Genomic DNA, 20,777 nt, shown 5'->3' on the forward strand with positions numbered 1-20,777 from the left:
ATGGAGGAGCTAGAGTTTGTTATGGTATTGTTCTTGAGGTCTCAACAGAGCCAAACCTTAAGGAAAGGAGTGAGTCTGGACACTAACTGAGGGTCTGTGTGTTCTCCTAATGACAAAAATGGGATTCAGTCCAGTCACTGTGTACTGTCAGTTTTATTACTGTATGATTGTATATTTTCTTTTAAAGTCCATAGCGAAAGTAAAAAAAAAAAGGGGGAAGTTTTCAACAACAACAAAACAAAGTTGTTTCCCCAACAAAGTAATGGATCATTCTCTTTTGAGACTACTAAGTTATAGGGCTTGATTCTCCATTCCATTACACTGTTTTTATGCCAATGGAATGCCATTAAAATCAATGGAATTACACCAGCATAAAACTGGTGTAATGGAGTGGAGACTCAGGCCCTTAGTGTACCATAACAATGCAAGATGAACATCTGAAGTACCAGTCACGGCACACTGTGCTGCAGAAGCTCTATTCCTCGCTCAATCTCTCTCTGCCTTTTCTGGCTTGTAATCAGGCTTTCTTGAACTGCATTTATAAAGGCACTTGGATTTTATTTCAGGGAGCAAATAGGTAGTGCTACCTTATTAGTGTTACAATTCATTATATTACTATTAGTTGTTTAATGCACTTGTACAAGAGAATACAAAAGTGTTCTATGTGCATTGTAAACATACTCATTTAAAATGTTGCTGAGGTTTTAGTCCTGTTTTGAGTGTAAGATTGCAGCGTACTGTATCAGTTTAATATTGATAGCTGGGGGGACTATACTATAGATTTGCAGAGCAATGGGCTTGATATTCAGAGGTGTTTTCCATCTCTGACAGCTGACTCTGTGGTTTGTTGCAATGGAAACTTGCTGCTGTGATAATGCTTGGTAATACTCTTACATTATGTTAGCCCCAGGATGCTATTCATGAATCTGACTTTTTCAGTACTGCCTATGGACATGAGGCATGAGCAAATGGTGTTTATTTCTGGGCAAATAAGGTCTTGCCATTGTGCACGTTCTATGCAAAAGGTTGCACATTCTCCCATAGGATAGTAACCGTATTGACATTTTTGGCAGTGTCTTACAAAGAGTCAAATCTCCAAATCTAGCTTGCTTTTTTTGATTGAGTGAAATATGTGAACTATTTGACAACAAAAAGTTTCCTCGGAGCACTGTCTGTCCTATGTGCTAGATATCTGATATCCCCTTATCGTGAACACGGTTCTATTAAGGTGATTTATAAATCTCTCCTTATAAACTTTTCTTATGGCAATGGGAGCTCTGTGAATGTATCCCAGAGCAGACTTTTACCTGTAACGAGGTGTGAATGTGTTTCTCTGTGCACATAATATCCACATACAAAAGATCCTTTTTTTTTTTTTTTGAATGAAAGAGCAGCCTCCACTTTGCAGGTGCAGTTTGCAACTGCAAAATTTGCACCTGCATTGTTGCACTTGCTTTTGAGTTGGAGATATGTGCACCTATAGCAACTTGATTGCAGGTGGAGGGGCAAGTAATTTTGATTTGCATCTGCAAATGATTTTGTGTGTGCAAATTGCACCTGTAGAAAGAGAGGCTAAGCCTCAATCTTTGAGAATGCACATATATAGGTCATAACATATAGGTCGATTACCTCCAAATCTACAATTCTGGTGAAGTATAGTGCTTTCCAATGCCAGTGAATTTGGGGACCAAATTCAGTGGTGAATCTAGAAGGGCCAAAAAGGAGTCAAAGCTGGTGTCACTTCTGCCAGTTCTCCCCCCCCTCCCCCGCGCGCACTCCAGTGTATACATTGGCAGCTAAGATTTCTAGATTCCACTAGATGCATGCATTCATTCATTCTCACAGTCACCAACATGTAACTGTCACCTCACATCTCCTCAAGTTAAGTCTAAAGAAGTTTGTGGTGTCACAAAAACCAAGAGGCCACAGAGAGAAGCAGAAAAGCAACTGTCAGGAGAGTATAGCAATGTGTGTGTCAGAGTAGGCTCAGCATGTATGTTACACAAGTTCAGACTCCATCAGTGAATGGGTGTAAGGGAGTTTGGGTGGGATGTTTGTGAGGTGCCGCCAAGAGAGGCAGCACACTACTCACAGCACAGGGAAAGAGGTGTCTAAGGTGGCTTTAAATTACCTCCCAGTTCTGGGCTGCTGCAACAGGGAACTGTCTAATCTATGGCACCCCAAGCCAGCCTACCTTTGGGCAGCAATGCCATTGAGCATTGCCATTGTCCACTGTGCCTTCATGACCTCTACCTCCTGGTTCTGCCCCCAGCATACCATCTACACCTGGACTTGCAGAGAGGGTTTCGGAAGACATCCTGCAGCTGACTTGCTCAATTCCTTCACTGAGGGAATTCTCCCTAAGAAGGATGAGGCTTTTTCACCCCTTTCCACTGCAGAGTATGGCCCAGTGTCATTAAAATTACAGTACAACTGTAGGCTTGTTTTTCCTATTAAGTTGTTTGTTCTGTCAAAATTCTCTCCTTTCTTTTCTGTGGTGCCCTGGAATGTCTCTGAGTGCCCTGATAATTTGTTTAAAATGATACCTGTTTGAAAGCATTCCAGACCATGACAGACAAATGGCATTGGCGGGGGAGTTGAGAGGCATGTATTTTTCACATTACCCGAGTGTGTATTCTAAAAGCTTATATAATAGTCACATAGCTGCTGCTCTAAGTTGAAAATGAAATGGTTAGCTGTCTATAGAGTTATTGGCTTAAGCAGGGAATCAGCATTAGGGGATTAAATAGGACGTGGTTTCTCTCCTCAACTGTCTTCCACCTGATAGCTCTTACCTTGAGTGGCAGTATTTTAACTTCCTAGAGAGTGAAATAACATTCCATATTTGGTGGATAGGATTAGAACAGTAAGAACAAAAATGCATTGTTTTCTCTAAAGGGTTCCCCCTTTACAGTATCTCTTTACTTGTGAGGTTTGTTTATATTTCTATTGTGCAGTTCCCCGCGGAGTTTCCTGTAAATTCTGCCGTTTTCATTTATGGTCTACAGCTTGCCTCGGTACATTTGCTAAAAGATAGCATGGCCAAAGTGAAATCTGATTAGCCATTGACTGGGAACAGATCACTTGTGGTCAGCAGAGCATTCTAACAGGACTAGGGAAAACATATGCATTGTGCTAATGTCACAGGTAAATGTATTCAAAAAATTCTTTGGTTTTAAATAACAGCGTCTGTTCGGTCCCTGCTGAACAACAGTGTAACAAAAAATGCTTCTCCTTCTCCTTCTGTCTTCTCCTTCATTATCTCATAAATAGGATACATGCAAAATGTTATATGGAGACATTTTACAAACAGCTGTCTGGGCAGCACTCTTAGGCAATATAGAGATTCTTAAAAATGGCAATTTATTGCTGTTTTTTCCAGAGTTCAGCCTGCTGCCCTTGCTATTTTAAAATCGTATCCGTTTTCAGTATTTCAAATAATTTCATTTCTCTTCTCCCCCGCTCTTTTTGGACATTTTCTTCCAATGTTCAAAGAAGGGAGCCTGCTTTTCCCAGCCTACCTGTTTCTCCTGACTCAGTGATTTATTTTACTCCTCATCCAGAATCTGCTACATTAAATAGATTGATTAGTATTAAATCCTGATTTGTCAAAGTGATGGTTAAGCAGTGTACTAGTGTAAAAAAAAAAAGATAATGTTGTTTTGTTGCATGGCTCTTGTGGAAGGCTACTGTTAATTTCCTTTCCTCAGTGTGGGGGAGATGTCATAGGAAGGGGAAGAATACATTCTAATTCACCCCTCTGCAGAAAGCATCTCTGCAAAATCCTATCACCACTTATACCCAGTGCATGCCTCAAGTGATGTGCTCGACGTAGAAATAAAAACGATAAAATAAATCAGAGGTTGAGATTTCCAGAGCTGTCTAGAGGAGTTAGAGACTAGACAAGGTGGGTGAGGTTAATATCTTTTATTGGACCAACTTCTGTTGGTGAGAAAGACAAGCTTTCGAGCCACACAGAGCTCCTCAAGTCTGAGAAAGATACTCCGAGCATCCCAGCTAAATGCAAGGAAGAACAGATTGCTTAGCAAAAGTAGTTAAAGACAAAAACAACCCGTCACATGTGAGTGAACGCTTTTCACAAAGCGATCACTCTATGTCTGACCTATCAGTTCTCATCCTCGAAGGAAACCTGCACAACACTTTCAAAATACAAGCCTGGAAGTCAGAGATGACTCTTGCCTGCTGATAGTGGGGAGCACAATGTAAAGGGGGGAGCGTGTGACCACCCCATGCGTTGCCTCTAGGAGGAACCTTCCAGCCTCACCTCCCGGGGCAGGGCAGCCAATCCCATCGGCTCCTGGGGGCGGGCACAGGAGCAGGGAGCATGTGCCTCTGGGCGGGGACCGTGGCTGGCCCTGGCCCAAGGAGACCCCACAATGTCTCCCCTGAGCTCTGGCATCCTCACAGATACTTTAGTCGGGGTGTCCTAACTCAGGCTGAGCAGAGGGACTCTGCTCCCAGCGCCTTCCCCAGCGACCCTGGGTTGGGGGCAAAGGGGGCAGGACAGAACCACTTCTCGCACCAGTTGAGGGTGGGCGCTCAAGGTCACTGACTCTGCAGCGCAGCAGCTGTCTGCGAGAGAGGCCAGTTGGGGAGGCAGTGGTGGCCCTCCTGCTCTGCTCCCTGCCTGGGCAAGGCTGCCGGGGACAGGGGATGAGCAAGCCAGAGCCAGTGGTGAGCTGGAGCCGGTTCCCACAGGTTCTCAAGAACCGGTTGCTAAAATTAGACCTCTGTGGAGAACCGGTTGTTAAAGGGCCAGGAGGTGGGCAAAGAACTCCAGTCCGCGGGCCGGATCATCCTGTTGCTCCCAGGATTCCCAGCTTTGGAAGCTGAGGCTCCCCGGGCCCCTCCCCTGCTTCCCCCAGCTGCAGCGTGGCCAGCGTGGCCAGCCGCCGGCACCAACTGGGCAGCTCAGCTGAGCTTGGGAGTTGTCCTGCTGCTGCTTTTTGAGTGGCCCGGCAAGGTGGTGGTGGTGGTGGGGCTGCTGCAAGCTCCAGGGCTGGCCAGAGGGGAGGGGAGGAGAGGGGGCAAGTGGGGCAATTGGACCAGGCCCTGCAGGGGCCCCCGGCCCCACGAGTATGTCTCCCTCTGCACCGGCCCCTCCCCCGCTCCCCCCCTTAAATCAGAACTTTTTATAGGGAACCGGTTGTTAAGATTTTGGCAGCTCGTCACTGGCCAGAGCCCCTCAATCCTTGGCACATTTCTGGCTTGCTTCCCTGCCAGCAGGCTGAGTAAAGCAAGCCCTGCAAGGGCAGCTCGGCACTCTCAGAAATCTGCGGGGCCGCTAGACCCCACATGCCCCCACCGACGTGTCACCTCTGCTGGGAACTTAAATTGATAACTCTGCTAGACACTAAAAACCATGTATTGAACAGAGACACTGGATTTATGACTTATTACAACAACTTATTACAATGTGTAACCCACTAACCCTCTCTTTTTGTCTATAACTGCAGAGGTGTTAACCAACTACCTTGAATATCTGCTAATTACTTATGCTGAACAATCTGTTCCTCCTTGCATTTAGCTGTGATGCTAAGGGGACCTTTCACAGGTCTGAAGAACATCTGTGTGTGGCTGGAAAGCTTGTCTCTCTCACTAACAAATGTTGGTCCAATAAAATATATCACCTCACTCATCTTGTTTCTCTAATATCCTGGGAGTGATACCGCTTCAACTATACTGCATACAACTAGGGAATAATTTCAATGGAAGAGATGCATTTTCCTCTTCTAGATTGATATGAAAATCTTAACCAGTGTGTCCAGTAACTGTAACTGTCCCGTAATAAGCAAACTGAGGGAATATGCATAGAATATATTATCGTCAACACTGAACTATTCAAATCTGAGAGAAAATAGTTACCGTATGCATAAATTAGATCAATATCAGTGTCTTTGATATGGTCCAAGAAGTTTTCCTAGACTAGATTGTACTCTGGAAAATCAACCACCTTTGCATTTCAAATAGCTGCTTTCTCCATTTCTGAAGGAGAGTTTTCCAAAGTTCTATGCTTCTTAATGCTTTCTGTAGGAAAAAAATGATGTCTTCTGCAAATGATCTTGATAGTGAAATTGAGGGGGAGGGAGAAAACCAACAAAATTCATAGAGCCACATTATCCTTTTTTATTATTGTTTTGGAAAGAAAAAGATATAATTGTCTTTGCCCAGTGGTGGCAGTGGATCAGTTAATTGGAGTCTGGCTATCAAGAGCCTCAAGAATCTTCCTTTTGTTTTCTGTTTGCAGATTTTATTCCTCACCGTACAGTATTGCAACAAACCGCATGATTCCACAGACATCTATCACGCCATTCATTGCTGCTTCCCCTGTCTCTACATATCAGGTATGTCAGATTTGCATGCATCTCAGTATGTACCCCCACTCGACAATTATGTTTTGGATGTGGACAAAGGCAAAACGTATACAGCAGAAAATTGTGTGTGTGCCTGCATGCTTTACTCATGCTTTAAACCAAGGCTTTTTTAGTAGCACTCAAATTTCACTTAGTGTAGGGCAGGGGTCGGCAACCTCTGGCACGCGGCTCGCCAGGGTAAGCACCCTGGCAGGCTAGGCCAGTGTGTTTACCTGCCACATCCACAGGTTCGGCCGATCGCGGCTCCCACTGGCTGCAGTTCGCCGCTCCAGGCCAATGGGGGTGGTGGGAAGCTGCGGCCAGCACATCCCTCGGCCCGCACCACTTCCCATAGCCCCCATTGGCCTGGAGCAGCAAACCACAGCCAGTGAGAGACGCAATCGGCCGAACCTGCGGACATGGCAGGTAAACAAAGTGGCCTGGCCCTCCAGGGTGCTTACCTTGGTGAGTTGCAGAGGTTGCCGACCCCTGGTGTAGGGTATCAAGCATTTTCTGGATTCTTTACAGTAAGTAATAAACGCCACCATGCTTTTGTCCTATTTCAATCAGTTTTTCAAGTGCTCAGCATTTTGCTTCATTTCCAGTTGACACTAGCAAAAGCTTGTCATGCTTAATGAGATGTTTGGTCATTATGGCTTCTTTTCATTGGCCACATTTTAGAGAATGCACCTTTTTAGTCATTTAGTTTGTCGTCTTCATGTTTTGACCTTTTGCTTTCAGCTGTACTTGCCTCAATAACCTCCATTAACAACACACATTCCTCTTGAGTAGCACCCTGCAAAGCAAGACGTTGGGGGAACGCAGTTTTTATATCTGTCTTCAGGCTCCCACCCATTGTGTATTTTGGAGTTTCTGTTCTCACCAACTCCTCCCAGTCTCCCCAAAATAGTTTTACTGTCCAGGCCTCCTTTTTCTATATCAAGTTTCCATTGTGAAATCCTTGCTGTGGCTTTTCTGAGGTGATGTCAAAACATTGCTGCATAGATTTATTTACAGGTGATATTTTTGGAGTGGAACGCCTCCAACATATAGCTAGTCATTACTGATTTGAGGAGCAAAAGTACTGAGTTTTTCCCACATTATAGTGAGGAACACTTTTGTCAGGCCATCAGAGTTGAAACCATGCACAAAATGTATCCCTAAACCTTACCAAGATAGATAATTTTCATTGTTATCTGGGGTTGTTTTCTGTAAATATTTATGGTTGAATATAATGGCCATGAAAATGGGAAACTTCTGGCACTTTAACCAGGTACAGTGCAAGTGTTATGTGCTCTTTCCCATACCAGTCAGTTCCAACCTGTAGCCTCGCTGCTCTTCCAGTTCTGGTGTCTGCTTCAGAAAATTCCACCAAACTTTCAAAACTACATTTAGGCGTTTTGTTGTTGTTGTTGTTAGGTTATTTTTAATATGAAGAAAATGTCTGCAGGATACTACCACTACGCTGAGATACCAAAATTATTTTAGTTTGTATAGGAAGGGATCTCCAGAGGTAAAATTAATTAAATCTCACTCTACTCCACAACTCGGAATTCTTAAGCTTGAAGTGTATGTAAAATTTTTCACAGAGAGAACTTCCAAATGGCAGCACAAAGGGTAAAATTTTCAAAATCTCTTAAATGGCCTAGCAGCCCCTTTTCCCAAGCTTTGAATGAGACTTTCAAAATTACTTTCCGAGGTACATAAGTTACTTTTGAAATGAGGACTTAAACATGTTGGCACTAAAGAGCTTTTGAAAATTTTACTTAAAGTTTGAGCCTACTGTACCATCTATTGGATAACACACTTCATTGGATAAAACAGGGGAGCATAGACAGTGTGCTGTCTTTCAGACTTCTGAAAATAGCGGAAACATTACTGAATGGGATTTGAACGTTTCTATGCCAATAAGATTACAAGACATAAATGAATTTTGTCTCCCTGTAGGTTCTTCCTGAAATTAGCTCACTATTAGTTGTTATTGTGACAAGTGAAAAGGATGCTTGCAACTGAATTCACTGAGAAAAGAAATCTCTGTTTAAAACTGTTTTGTGCTAATGAAAGTTGTTTGATATGCAGGTCCAGAGTACTTCGTGGATGCCTCATCCGCCATACGTTATGCAACCAACAGTAAGTGGATATTTCCTCGCATCCAACTAAACCTGTATGTAGCAGATTCCTACCTCTGCTGGGCAGCACTAGATCATTGGAAAAGTTATAAGAGCAATCAGCTACCCCATTAGATGGGAATCTTTTGTCATGCATGTCCAGATCTCACTTCTTTAAGGAATAATATTTGTATTCAGTATAAAGAGGAAGATTGGATCTTATATTGTCTAGTTTTGTTGATTATATTAAGGGAATAAAAAACCCTTGAGTGTAGCCTCTGAATCATTACTTTACGGACTGTGAAATAACTGCACTCTTGGATATTTTGAGTTGCTTGGATGAACACATCTGCTACCCTTCCCCTGTATGTTTATCCATTCAAAAAATCCTTTCTAACTGACATATATACTTGAAAGGATCCTTACTGCATCACTAACGTATTCCAAACACTGCAAGAGGTAAAGCCCTGCTGTCTTAGATTCTCTGCAGAATTTGGGTCTACTCTCTGACTTGATCAGTCAACTCATATTTTTTCTGTCTTGGAAAGTTTGCTTCATCAAATACCGTAAAGCGCTCAAAACAGCTCTCAAATACATGTAGCATCATTCATTAAAAATAAGTAGTTCTGCAAGTTTAGTTTCGCTCACAAAGTACTTTTCACAGTGTTGTTTAAATGCCAGTGAAGTATTAAACGGATTCAACACACTGAACACATTTGTACAGATTGCCTGAATTGTGGAGTGCTTTGTTTGTTTGTTCGTTTGTGTTGTATTTGACCAACTTATCGGATACAGATTGACATGAACTGTTGCTTATTCACAATCAAATATTTATTCCACATCAACACATTTTGAGTAATTGATTTAGCATGAGGAGAGCAAATGTAACGTGAAGGTGCAGAGCATCAGATTTTTACAATATCTGTGTTTTCCCACTTGTGCAAGTATTTTGATGTTATAATAATAATAATAGTTTTATTTATGTGGTGCCTATCTGCTGAAGCATGATATCTTTGAAGTGAATTTCTCTGTCCATGAAATTGGGGTAGCAGCTTTCACTAGCTAGAGTTAGGCATATAGTAGTATGGATATAATTATCTTACCTGTGGACCAAAATCCTGATTTGAAACACCCTTGCTCATTCGCCATTATTGCTCTCCTGAGCAGAGTCTTACAGATTTTTCAAGCTGTGCAGTGGTCTGATCACGTGTTCAAATGCCTACTCAACGCTCAATTGAAACAACCAAGTTTATTTCACTTGCATCCAAATCTAGATGCAAATCCATGTTTCCTTGAGGGAAAGAGAGCACATAAAGCTCCCTACATCCAACAGTCGGGAGGCATATTCTAGTGAGAGTTTTTATAAGCACAATGAAATCTGTTCTCTAACTCTTCAGACATAACTGCAGAGCATAAGAAATGTTAGAATCCCGCACATTGGTGAAGACAAGTAACTGTTTTCTAACCTGTGAAAAACCAGCGATCTCTGTAAAATACACAGGATTTACAGAGAAAATCCAAGGACTTCACTGCTCCGGTTTGAGATCCTTTGTACCATATAACCACTTGGCTATTATAAAACACAGAAACTTCATTATGAAGCAGTTAAGGTTTTTTTTTTAATGCTTAATGTGGGGCAGGCATTAGATAAGGGGGAGATAGACTAAGTAGGTCAAAGTTCAGGGGGATATCGGTCAACAATGAAATGTAGGACTGCCAAGGAAAAATGTCACCCAAATCCAATGGCTTAATTATTAAAAATTTATGATGAGAAACCAAACAAACACTACATAGACAATTCAAAGAGCATAAAGATTAACAGCCTCTAAAATGTCAGACCAATTGGCAACCTACATTTAACAGAAAAACAGGAATTTATGCCCTACTTTAAGCCCACCGTAGTTGCAACTCTGACTATGGAATCTCTGCCAGGCACCTCCAGAAAGTTAAAAACAACAAAATGGAGAACATCTGACTAAGGTAGGATTTCAGATTCTCCAGTGAGTTAGTGAAAGTGGTGGCTTTCTGATCCAATTAGCTATTTGTCTCTCCTCTTTTGTTTAGTATGTGACTTTGTTATCTAAAATGTCACTGTTTTACTTGACAACATTTTACAAGATGACTGATTACAGTGTGTGTGTGTGTGTGTGTATTCTATGTGGCTGTATAATGTCACATTAGAAGCCAGTGCTGATAAAAGTTTACATTCCCCTTGCTACGAAATGTAGGAACATTTTGTTAAGACTGTATTATTCTTTGTGAGCAAACATAAACTCTTTTAAGGAGAGTAATGTTTGAGTCACTTCAAATGCTGATGGTTAATGCTTGGTCTTAATTATAAACATTCAGTAAATGATGTCACTGGATGATTAATTTTTCATTCTCAGAAGAAAGTTCAGATTTAACATGCTATTCATATTTAAACATGATGTAGTGCTCTTCATGATAGAAGAGCCAGGACTCTGTTGTAGTGAAGACAAAGGAGATTCTTTATTCGGGATGCTATACGCACACACACAGACAGTCCAGCTTTCTCCCAGCTTCTCAAGCTCACAGACTGAAGGAAACAGCTGTGCTACACAATGTAACAACCCAAGAATATCTGGCTGCAACTGAGCGATCATGGAATGGATTGTTGACTACATGCAATGCTGGCCAGCTATTTACATGGAAAAATGCCAGGAACGTATTTCCAGTCATTACTGACCAAATAAGAGTAAAGTCTGACTTTACTTTGAAGGATAATGGGTAGAAATATTATTTTGAAAAACTTGTGTTATACATAAATTCTATTAACTGTGTAGTAGTTAGCTGCATGGAAATGAATATAAAATGGATTCAACCACTTTTGTTGATTTAGAATAATTAGCACAAATAATATTCTCATGCTGGCAAAATGAAGTCATGCCAAGGGAATACCCACATCTGTGTACCCCAAAAGCCACTTGAACTTGCAAACTGGAGATCTGCACATGCTTAGGTACTTTAGAAAATGAGATTTGGGCTCCTGAATCAATTAGATACTTTTAAAATGTTTACCCATAGGATCTTTTGACTCAGGCACTTTTTAAAATTTTACTCTATGTAAATGTAATCTTCTCAATTAGATGGCTGAGCTGGTTGCACTATAGTCAACAGACAAACAAATCTCAAATATTCAAGCTATATTAGTTGTTCCCCTTTCCTGTATGTCCTGCCTACGTTTACCAGCTCTGGAGGAAAACAAGCTCTGATAGCATTGTGACAAGGTGATATTGGAGTTCTCTTGACACAACATTTAATTAATTCATCTCAGAAACTGAGTTCTGTTTGATCAAGCACAAATTTCTTTTTAATCTGTTCACCCATCCCTGTCAGGAAAAATCATATACTCCATTGCTGCCTTGGAATAAGGGTTGAGGGAGAGAGATGGCAGAGTCCAAATATGAATGAAAAGTGAGTTATCCTGTGGATTTAGAGACTTTGCTGTATTAGCATGTTTTTGTTGTATGATACCCTGCTATCCTTGAACGCTCTCTGGTGGTTCATTGAAAACTTTGAAAAACATTCTCTTTAAAGACAATTCAGAGAGAGAGGCAGAGAGAGATCTTGGGTTTTTCTTTTAATTACCTAATTTTTATGATCAGAATATTTGTTTTTAAAAGTTCATGTGTTCTTATTACTTGTTCTTCACTAAGGGCCCAATTTGTAGGGAACCAGCATAAATACTATACACATACATTATCTGTGCATGCATCTGTTTTTGCATTCGAGACCCCTCGTGTGCGTGGAAGGCTAATAACTAGGGCCAAGTCTGCTTTATAGATTCTCTACAGTAGCTGCCGAGGGGATTGACCAATGGAAGCAAGCATCATACCGGGATGGGAGGAAAGCACAGCAACACACAGGGTATGTCTGCTCTCCAGTCGGAGGTGCAATTGCAACTGGGGTAGGCATAACCATGCTAGCTTTAATCTAGCTAGTGCAGTGACAAATAGCAGTGAGGATGTGACGGCATCGGATAGCAATGCAAATATGTACACAGGGATCCAGGCAGCTTGTACAGCTTACAGATGTGATGCCACATCTACACTGCTATATTACAACAAAAAAACTTCAAAAACAGACTCCAACGAGAGACTGCTGAATTGGAATTAATTTGCAAAATGGACACCATTAAATTAGGCTTGAATAAAGACTGGGAGTGGATGGGTCGTTAAACAAAGTAAAACTATTTCCCCATTTTTAATCCCCCCCCACACACACACACACTGTTCCTCACACCTTCTTGTCAACTGCTGCAAATGGACCATTTTCATTACCACTACAAAAAGTCTTTTTCTCTCCTGCTAGTAATAGCTCACCTTAACTGATCACTCTCCTTATAGTGTGTATGGTAACACCCATTGTTTCATGTTCCCTGTGTGTATATATATATCTTCCTACTGTATTTTCCACTACATGCATCCGATGAAGTGGGCTGTAGTCCATGAAAGCTTATGCTCAAATAAATTTGTTAGTCTCTAAGGTGCCACAAGGACTCCTGTTCTTTTTGCGGATACAGACTAACATGGCTGCTACTCTGAAAACTAACTAGACTATATCTAGTGCAGGTGTGTCTACCCAAGCTGCAATCACACTTCCTGTTGCAGTAAGACATACACCCAAGGAAAGCCACTCATGTAGGATGATTTCCATTCTGATGATGCATTTCCAGTAGACACCCTGGATAAGTGAGTTTTGAAGGACATGTCTCGTATCCAGCTACAAGCCCCCAATCACTTCTGCCAAGGAAGGAGAGTATCCCAATAACTCCATAAAGTAATCTTACTGATTTTTCAGTCCCTCTTGCCTTGTCCCATGTGAGAGGTAATCTGGCTTTCATTTTGTAAACTCAGTCCTTACTCAGGCAAAACTCCCATTTCAATGAGAATTTATCCTGAGTAAAGACTTCAGGATTTTGTCTTTTGATTGCAGTATACAAAGATAGAGTAAAATATACACACTCTCCTGCGAAAACATATCATTTTTCATTTTCTCACTAGCAACTTTGTTGTTTTGGGTAATGCCCAAAATACCACAGTAGTCTAGCAGTGTTTTGATTCATACTTCCTTGAACAAAGAAAGTTTAGTTCCTTGTACATGCTCATTAATAGCTCAGAAAACTATATTTTCTTGACTTCACATTTGTTGCTCTTTTTAGTAAGTTGAACCAGGAGTCCGTTGTGTGTTAGCGTGTCTGAATGTAAAGAAACAAAGTGTGTTCTCTGTAGGCCATTTGTGTTCTATGTATGTGATAGTTCTGCTACATGATAGGAAAAATAAACAGGAAACAAACCTTAGAAATTGAAATCGCCAGCTATTATTTTAACGTTTAGCTGTGTGTTTTTGAACGTGAACTTACTTGAACTTAGAAGGCTAAGGAGGTTAGAGATTGAAATAACTAACCAGACACCAGTGCCAAAGCTCTACTGAACAGTTTTAATTCCAGTGTTCCCGAGGCAGAAAATCAAGGACTGCCAATTCTATAACTGTGATAATCAAGGCAGTAATTGGCAACGTTCCTTTGGGACTAGCATGGGGTCATGTCTCCCTGCCCCTCACCCAATACTGTGTCCATATATAGAAATTGTCTCCAGACTACCCTTGCATAACCACAAACTGAGCGTGCATTTACAGAATCTATCTAATCTCAGGTTTTCGTGTCAATCAACATAGTACTGAAGCTCAGAACAATAACTCCTATAGATAGGGAAAAGGTAGAAAAGCAAGGCATTTCATCCAAGTCTATATCTCAGAAAGAGGACATGAGTGTAAGCAGTTCATCCATGTCACATATGAGGTGCAAGGGTGGAGACTTGAATAATATATCATTGATTAATCAACTCCTATCTGAAATAATATAAAACAAAATATAGCTGCAACAGTTTTTGTTTTTGATTATGTCAGCCAAGCATCCCCTCTCGAATCCTTTTTGACACTCTGCTAAGGCCCCCTTGTGTAACTGAATGTCTTTGTGACATAAGCAAGATGTAAAAGCTTCTTCTGGAAACCTATGCACTGACATACAGCCAATGAGCAGAAGAGCCACATAGTGCTTCCCCAAGACACAGCCTTGTGTTTTGCTATGTATTCTTATCCCTAAGAAGACTTAATTGCTTAGCTTTGCTTTTTTGACATATCTATTTTGCGATAAATGTAAATTAATGGGAAAACACAGATATGCATACAACATATATGTGTATATACATTTTTGAGTTCAGCTCTAGAAACTTGACTAGAAAAGATATTTGAAGAACCAGACTGACATTAAACTTGAAAGGACACTCATGAGATTTTGGATCCAGGAATTTCTATTTTAGGATAAATAATGTCCATGGAGTATTGATTTCTGTTTAACAGAAGAGAAGCAATCTTAATCATCAGCCTCAGGCTCTCAAGAATAGTTTTAACACAACTGTTTCAAAGGAGCAGAATATATCAAAGGGTATTTATTTTTTAAAGCTTTTTATTAATCAATAGTTTTCTTCAGAAGAATGTAAAGAATATGTAATTTTTTCAGTGAAATTTCTCATTTGGTGGGTGGAGAAAGATTAAATGGTACTTTTTGAAGTTCTTCATGGGTTTAGAATATTAGAATTAATCCTGGGATAGTGGATTAATGAGCAAATGGAAGACAATGTGATCAATAGAGTGATACATTTATATCATGTCTATGTAATTTATCACATTTTACTTCAGTTTATCACATCATTGATATTGCATTATGTATCTTATTGTGGATGTATGTCTGTGGAGGTGATGTTATAAATTGGAGAAGCATATGATATGTTTATGTTGTATGCATCTGTCTTGGAGTGCACCCCACTCTCACCGCTGCTCTAGCACCTCCTCTTAGCAAGGGCGCCAGAATGTTTGTAGAAGGGGGGGCAGGTGACACATAACTGTGGCTAGTGCAGGACACAATTGAAAGGTTCGGGGGGGGCATGTGACCTCCCCACGTGTTGCTTCTGTCTCCACCCCCTGACTCATCTTAGCAAACAGTCTGAAAAGCAGGCAGCAGCGCTGGGACTCCAGCAGCAGGGAAGGAAGAAGCAGTCCCATATGCAGGAGTGGAGAGGAGCTCAGCCATCAGCCAGCCGCCCTGCTGCTTTCTCCCTCCCCAGCCTGCATGGACACACAGAGAGTGCTGCTGCAAGGGGGAGCTCTGCCTCGTCACTGCTGGGCATCCCAGCCAGAGGCATCCCGAGAAATCTGGGGGGGGCACGTGACTGTGCGTGCCCCCCAGTGGAGGTCTGCCAAAGTGGAGTCCTGTGCCCCCTTCTCCCCTAACCCTGCATTCTCTTGTGGCCCTAGCCCCCTGCACTCTCTCCCCGTGCGCCCCCCCCCACCCCCACGCAGGCACTTGGTGCAGCCAGTCTCCTGCCTCCCGTAGCTGCACATAGCTCACCAGGAACCAGATAGACAGGCCATCCTTCTTCTGCCCTTCCAACCAGCCGCTGTCTGGCACCTGCAGCACCGTAATCAGCTCCCTCGCTGCAAAGTGCAGCCCTGCGCATGGCGCCAGCCCGAGGCTTGCAGTTTGGGGGGGAGGATGTCCCCATCCCCCAAACTATGCCCATGTTAAAAAATGGGAAGGCATGGCGCACTGGCCCCACCAGTTCCAGCACTGATGCCTCCTGGTCACTCTGGGAATTAGCTTTCGAGGCAGACGCGGTTTGCACGCCGTCACTCTGACTCTCTCTCTTTCTCTCTTGCCAGGGAATAACTGTAGCCTGCCCACCTCTGCAACCTCCAAACACTTCTCCCTCTTTCCAGGCAGTGACTGCCCTTTCCCAGCAGCAGTCTCTTTCTGTTGCCAGCCACTTGGCTTTATAGGCCCCACCTGAGCCTGCTCTCAGTGACTTCCCTGCTCCCTGGCTCCTCAGCCAGGTGCAACCTGTGGCGTTAAATGGGTTACCTGGCCATCTTAACCCTTGTCAGTCCTATGTGGAGTGGAAATCCCATCACAGCCTCTCTAACTCATCATTCATCACTCACCACAACTCCTGTCCTCTAGACTGATACAAACATTTCCAACCTCTGAGCAGCAGCATCTGCAGTGACAATGGTATTATACTAGTTTAAATGAATGCAGGTTTGGAGGTGCTATCCAGGTAGCAGGCTAGGCATAGAGGAATTTCACAGCGGTTGGAAGGCAGGCTGCAGAGCAGCAATGGAACTACTGAAGCAACTGCAACCCTGTGTGACTTCAGCATCTCCTACTACTGCAGGGCCTTCTTTTCATAGGGAGCAGTGGCTGATGTATGTACATATCAGTGTATACACTGACTCCTACTAGGAGGCAAAGGGGTTATCCCTACAGAGGCCAGCTCTACAGAACAAAGCCTGGACCCAATCTGTGGGCTTCCCAAATCTGCACCCTTTGTGCAGCAGAAACTCATAAATTCCATTGGAGGCAGAGCCCAGTGCAGCTTTGGAGAATGAGACAGAATTTGAACCTAAAAGAATAACACTTAGCAAGAGCCATATAGCATGACCAAAGTTTTGCTGGAGGGGAGTATTATGGCACCAAAACAGGAATCTCAAGGATTGGACTGGACAATGCCCAGCCTTCCTAGGGCTCATAGATTTGTTGATAAAATTGTGACACATTCCAAGATTTCAATCTATGAGAATTCTACCACAATATAAATAATAATGAGCTGACAAAGAATAAAAAACTCACCCTGCCTAAGAGTCTGATTGGGTCCGATTCTCCTCTCATGTTAGAAAAGTGTAAATCAGGAATAACTCCACTGAAGTAAATAGAGTTACACAGGAGTGACACTGGAGTGAAAAGAGAATAATCAGTCACACAAAATGAATAAGCTGAATGAACCAGGCATTGACATGTGTTTAGTTCCTCAGAACAAAAAAAGTCCATAAATCACAGTGTTATGCAAGCAGATATTCAGAGGCTGATTTACATGAGGAGAGAAAATTACCTAGTCTTTCTACTACCCGTGGATAGTTGAGAGAAAATATAGATGTGGTATTTAACAATTAATATAGTTACATCATAACTGATAACATAACAATTTCTCTAGTGTGGTAAATAGGTGAAGTGATATAAAACTAAGCACCCCACTAATTATGAACTGTTGAGAAGTCTCAGTAGTTTTTAATGATCTTTTTTAACTAGTAACTCCTGACACTATATCTTTTTATACACTTTATAAACATTCCCTGTGGTTTGACAGCCTAGTAGCTTGGAAACTTGAAACTAAAATCCCTGTATAATATAAATTCTCCCACGTTTGCCAGTTGCAACTGGTTTGTTATTGAAAGGTTTGTTGGGACTAGCAGCCTTTGGCATTGCTTTGTGAACTTTTTTATTTGCTTTGGTTTAATTTTTTGTTAAATTGTTTTTTTAGGTAAAAAACTGATTTTTTTTAAAGTATGAAAAATGACCACGGACTTTGCAAAACATAGAAGAATTCAGACCAGATCTTGCTTGCCTTATTTAGGCATGCATGTAATCCCATTACAATTAATGGGACTATTCGCTTAATTAAAGCATTCAGGTTGTAACCTCATGGCTTGATTCTCCTCTCACTCTGTTGTAAACTAGGATTAAATCAATTTAAGAAAATAGAGTCAATGTTGTTCCATGCAAGCTTGTCATTATGGTTCAGTGGTACCTGCTCTATAGTTAAGGCTGTGTTATAGAATTCAGTTTTAACTGGAGCTTTAACCCTTTGTTTTGTAAAATCTCATTGAAATGGCAATAAACAAAACATAGAATATAAACTTGATGCGCTATTTGAAATTTTGATGCTCATTTGATTAATTGAGACACCCGTTTGGGGTGATTTTTCACTTTTTCTTGGTACCCCTTTCGCAAGAAATCAAATATGTTGGGAGGCCTGTCTTTTGGCCACATTGTTGCTCCCTATGGGATGGTTCTCAGAATATCAGTTCTACATCAGTAATGTTCATCAGTGAAGTATTTTATAACTTTTTAGCCATACCAACAAGGGTGGACATCAAGTCAAACACACTGAATTTTTAGTTGACAATGAATCTGCCATGGGAAGGTAAAAAAACAAATGATGGAGAGACTTGCTCACCAAATGCCCCTGCTATCTAGGGGAAAGGTCCTTGAGCTTGGAAAGAGATCCGGCATTCACATCTCACGTCTTCTAAGTGCTATTTAAATGCCCATGTAGTTTATTGCCCTTATTGACTACAGCCATGAGCCCCCACTTACAACCTCCTTAAGACCGTTAAGGATGCTGTTGAACACTCCTCTCCCCATATTTTTTATGTGAGTTAGCAGAGAATTTGGGTAAGGCCATTGTAGACCCAGAACCCAGGTCTCTAATGTAACAAATAGCAGTTTTAGCCACTCCACCACATTGCGTTTCAGAATAACAACTCAGTTTTTGTTAACCATTCTCTAACCATTATACACCACACTCCTCTCCCAGAGTCAGGGATAGAATCTAGGATTCCTGAGCCTCATGCTGACTAATAAATAGTTATGCATTATACACCAGAGGGAAAGCATATGTCAACTCCTCTTCCAGTGGCTGGTCTAGAAAGATCCTGTCTACACTAGGGATCAGAAGGTCCAGAGGTCCAAACCTTGTGACTGATCTACACCGATGGACGGGATTCACACAGTGAATAGACTATTTTCAAACAGGCTTTATACATAAAAAATGATGATCTGTAAATTATTATCCATTCCTCTTTGTGCCCAGTCCACATGGGGTGCGAGTCTGTGGCAACTCTCATCTTGTTATCCTGCCTCCTTGGCACAAGCTGTAAAAGACTCATGCTTTGAAACAGGAGTAGGTTAAAGTGTACTAGGGAACTTTTTGTGCACAGCAGGTGGGTCTACATCAGGGGTTGGCAACCTTTCAGAACTGGTGTGCCGAATCTTCATTTATTCACTCTGATTTAAGGTTTTGCGTGCCAATAATACATTTTAACGTTTTTAGAAGGTCTCTTTCTATAAGTCTATAATATATAACTAAACGATTGTTGTATGTAAAGTAAATAAGGTTTTTAAAATGTTTAAGAAGCTTCATTTAAAATTAAATTAAAATACAGAGCCCCCTGGACTGGTGGCCAGGACCTGGGCAATGCGAATGTCACTGAAAACCAGCTCGCATGCCTCTTTCGGCACCCGTGCCATAGGTTGCCTACCCTTGGTCTACATGGATACTTAGTGCATGGCAGGCTAAGCGTGAGGTAGGTTTACATCCCAGCTTGCTGCAACCTAAGTGTTACTATAGACAATCCTTGAGTGTTTCTGGAAATGAGTGTTACACAGAGATAAGGTAGGTGAAGTAATATCCTGACCACCTGAGGTCCCTTCCAACCCTGATATCCTATGATATAATGATCTTTTATTGGAACAATTGGTGAGAGAGACAAGTTACACAGAGTTCTTCTTCAGGTCTGTGTAAGCTCAAAAGCTTGCCTCTCTCAACAACAGAAGTTGATTCAATAAGATATATTACCTCACCCACCTTGTCCCTCTAATAGCCTGGGACCAACACGGCTGCATGATTACACAGAGTCCTTCACAGAAGTTCCCTCCAGCTGTCAGGTTGTGCTATCACCACTAAACATGGAGGATGGCTCTAGGTGTACTTACTTTCAGAAACATTTTAATGGGATAAAATGTTAGTCACAAAGAAATTACTGTTGCATGTTACAGGCTCTCACGCACTTAAGGAGGGTTGACATAGTCAGGAGGAGCTTCAGCAGTGCAGTATCTCCCTCTGATTCCAATGCAGGTGCAGCGCCTCTTCTTCCTGTCCCGGGAGCTATCCACTGAGGTACCCCAAAGCTAAATGAAAAACTAGGAAATGAACCAACAAAAACAATGTTTACTTGTAGTTAAAATTGTGGCAAGATGCATTCCATTCACCTAAAACCTTAAAGTCAAGGAAAAAAGAAGTTATGGGGTAAGATTCGTGCATTCTTTTTCAGCTCCTTATTGTCAACTCTGTCGATAGTACACTTCAGCATTCCAGGAGTCTTTCACTTCCAGCTCCAACAGGTACCTGAATGCAATATATACACCAGCTTCAGAAAACTTGCAAACTAACGCAAAACCTTATAAAAGTATAAAGGCCATTGTTATCAATTATATCGTCAGATCAGCACATGTCACACATTCCATGCTTTTAGGAAGTTGTTATGCCTTAACATTGCTGAGGTTTTACGTTAGAGTACAAATTTGATAAAGTTGGGATTTCTTGGACTGAAAAGATTGTCTAGCTGTGAGTAAGAGGTTATGTAGTCTGCATCTCTATTG

General features: G+C 41.7%; 1 protein-coding gene across 15 annotated transcripts in view; it reads left to right on the forward strand.

Moving 5' to 3' along the window:
- Positions 1–20,777, forward strand: part of RBMS3 (RNA binding motif single stranded interacting protein 3) — a 904,530-nt gene that overhangs the window by 810,323 nt on the left and 73,430 nt on the right. For all 15 annotated transcript variants that reach the window (XM_039527080.1, XM_039527079.1, XM_039527082.1 and 12 more), the window contains 2 exons: positions 6,269–6,365; positions 8,454–8,504. In XM_039527080.1, the coding sequence (XP_039383014.1) occupies positions 6,269–6,365; positions 8,454–8,504 (148 nt within the window). The remainder of the gene's footprint in view (positions 1–6,268; positions 6,366–8,453; positions 8,505–20,777) is intronic.

The sequence above is a fragment of the Mauremys reevesii genome, linkage group 2, assembly GCF_016161935.1.
Source record: "Mauremys reevesii isolate NIE-2019 linkage group 2, ASM1616193v1, whole genome shotgun sequence".
NCBI lineage: Eukaryota > Metazoa > Chordata > Testudines > Geoemydidae > Mauremys > Mauremys reevesii.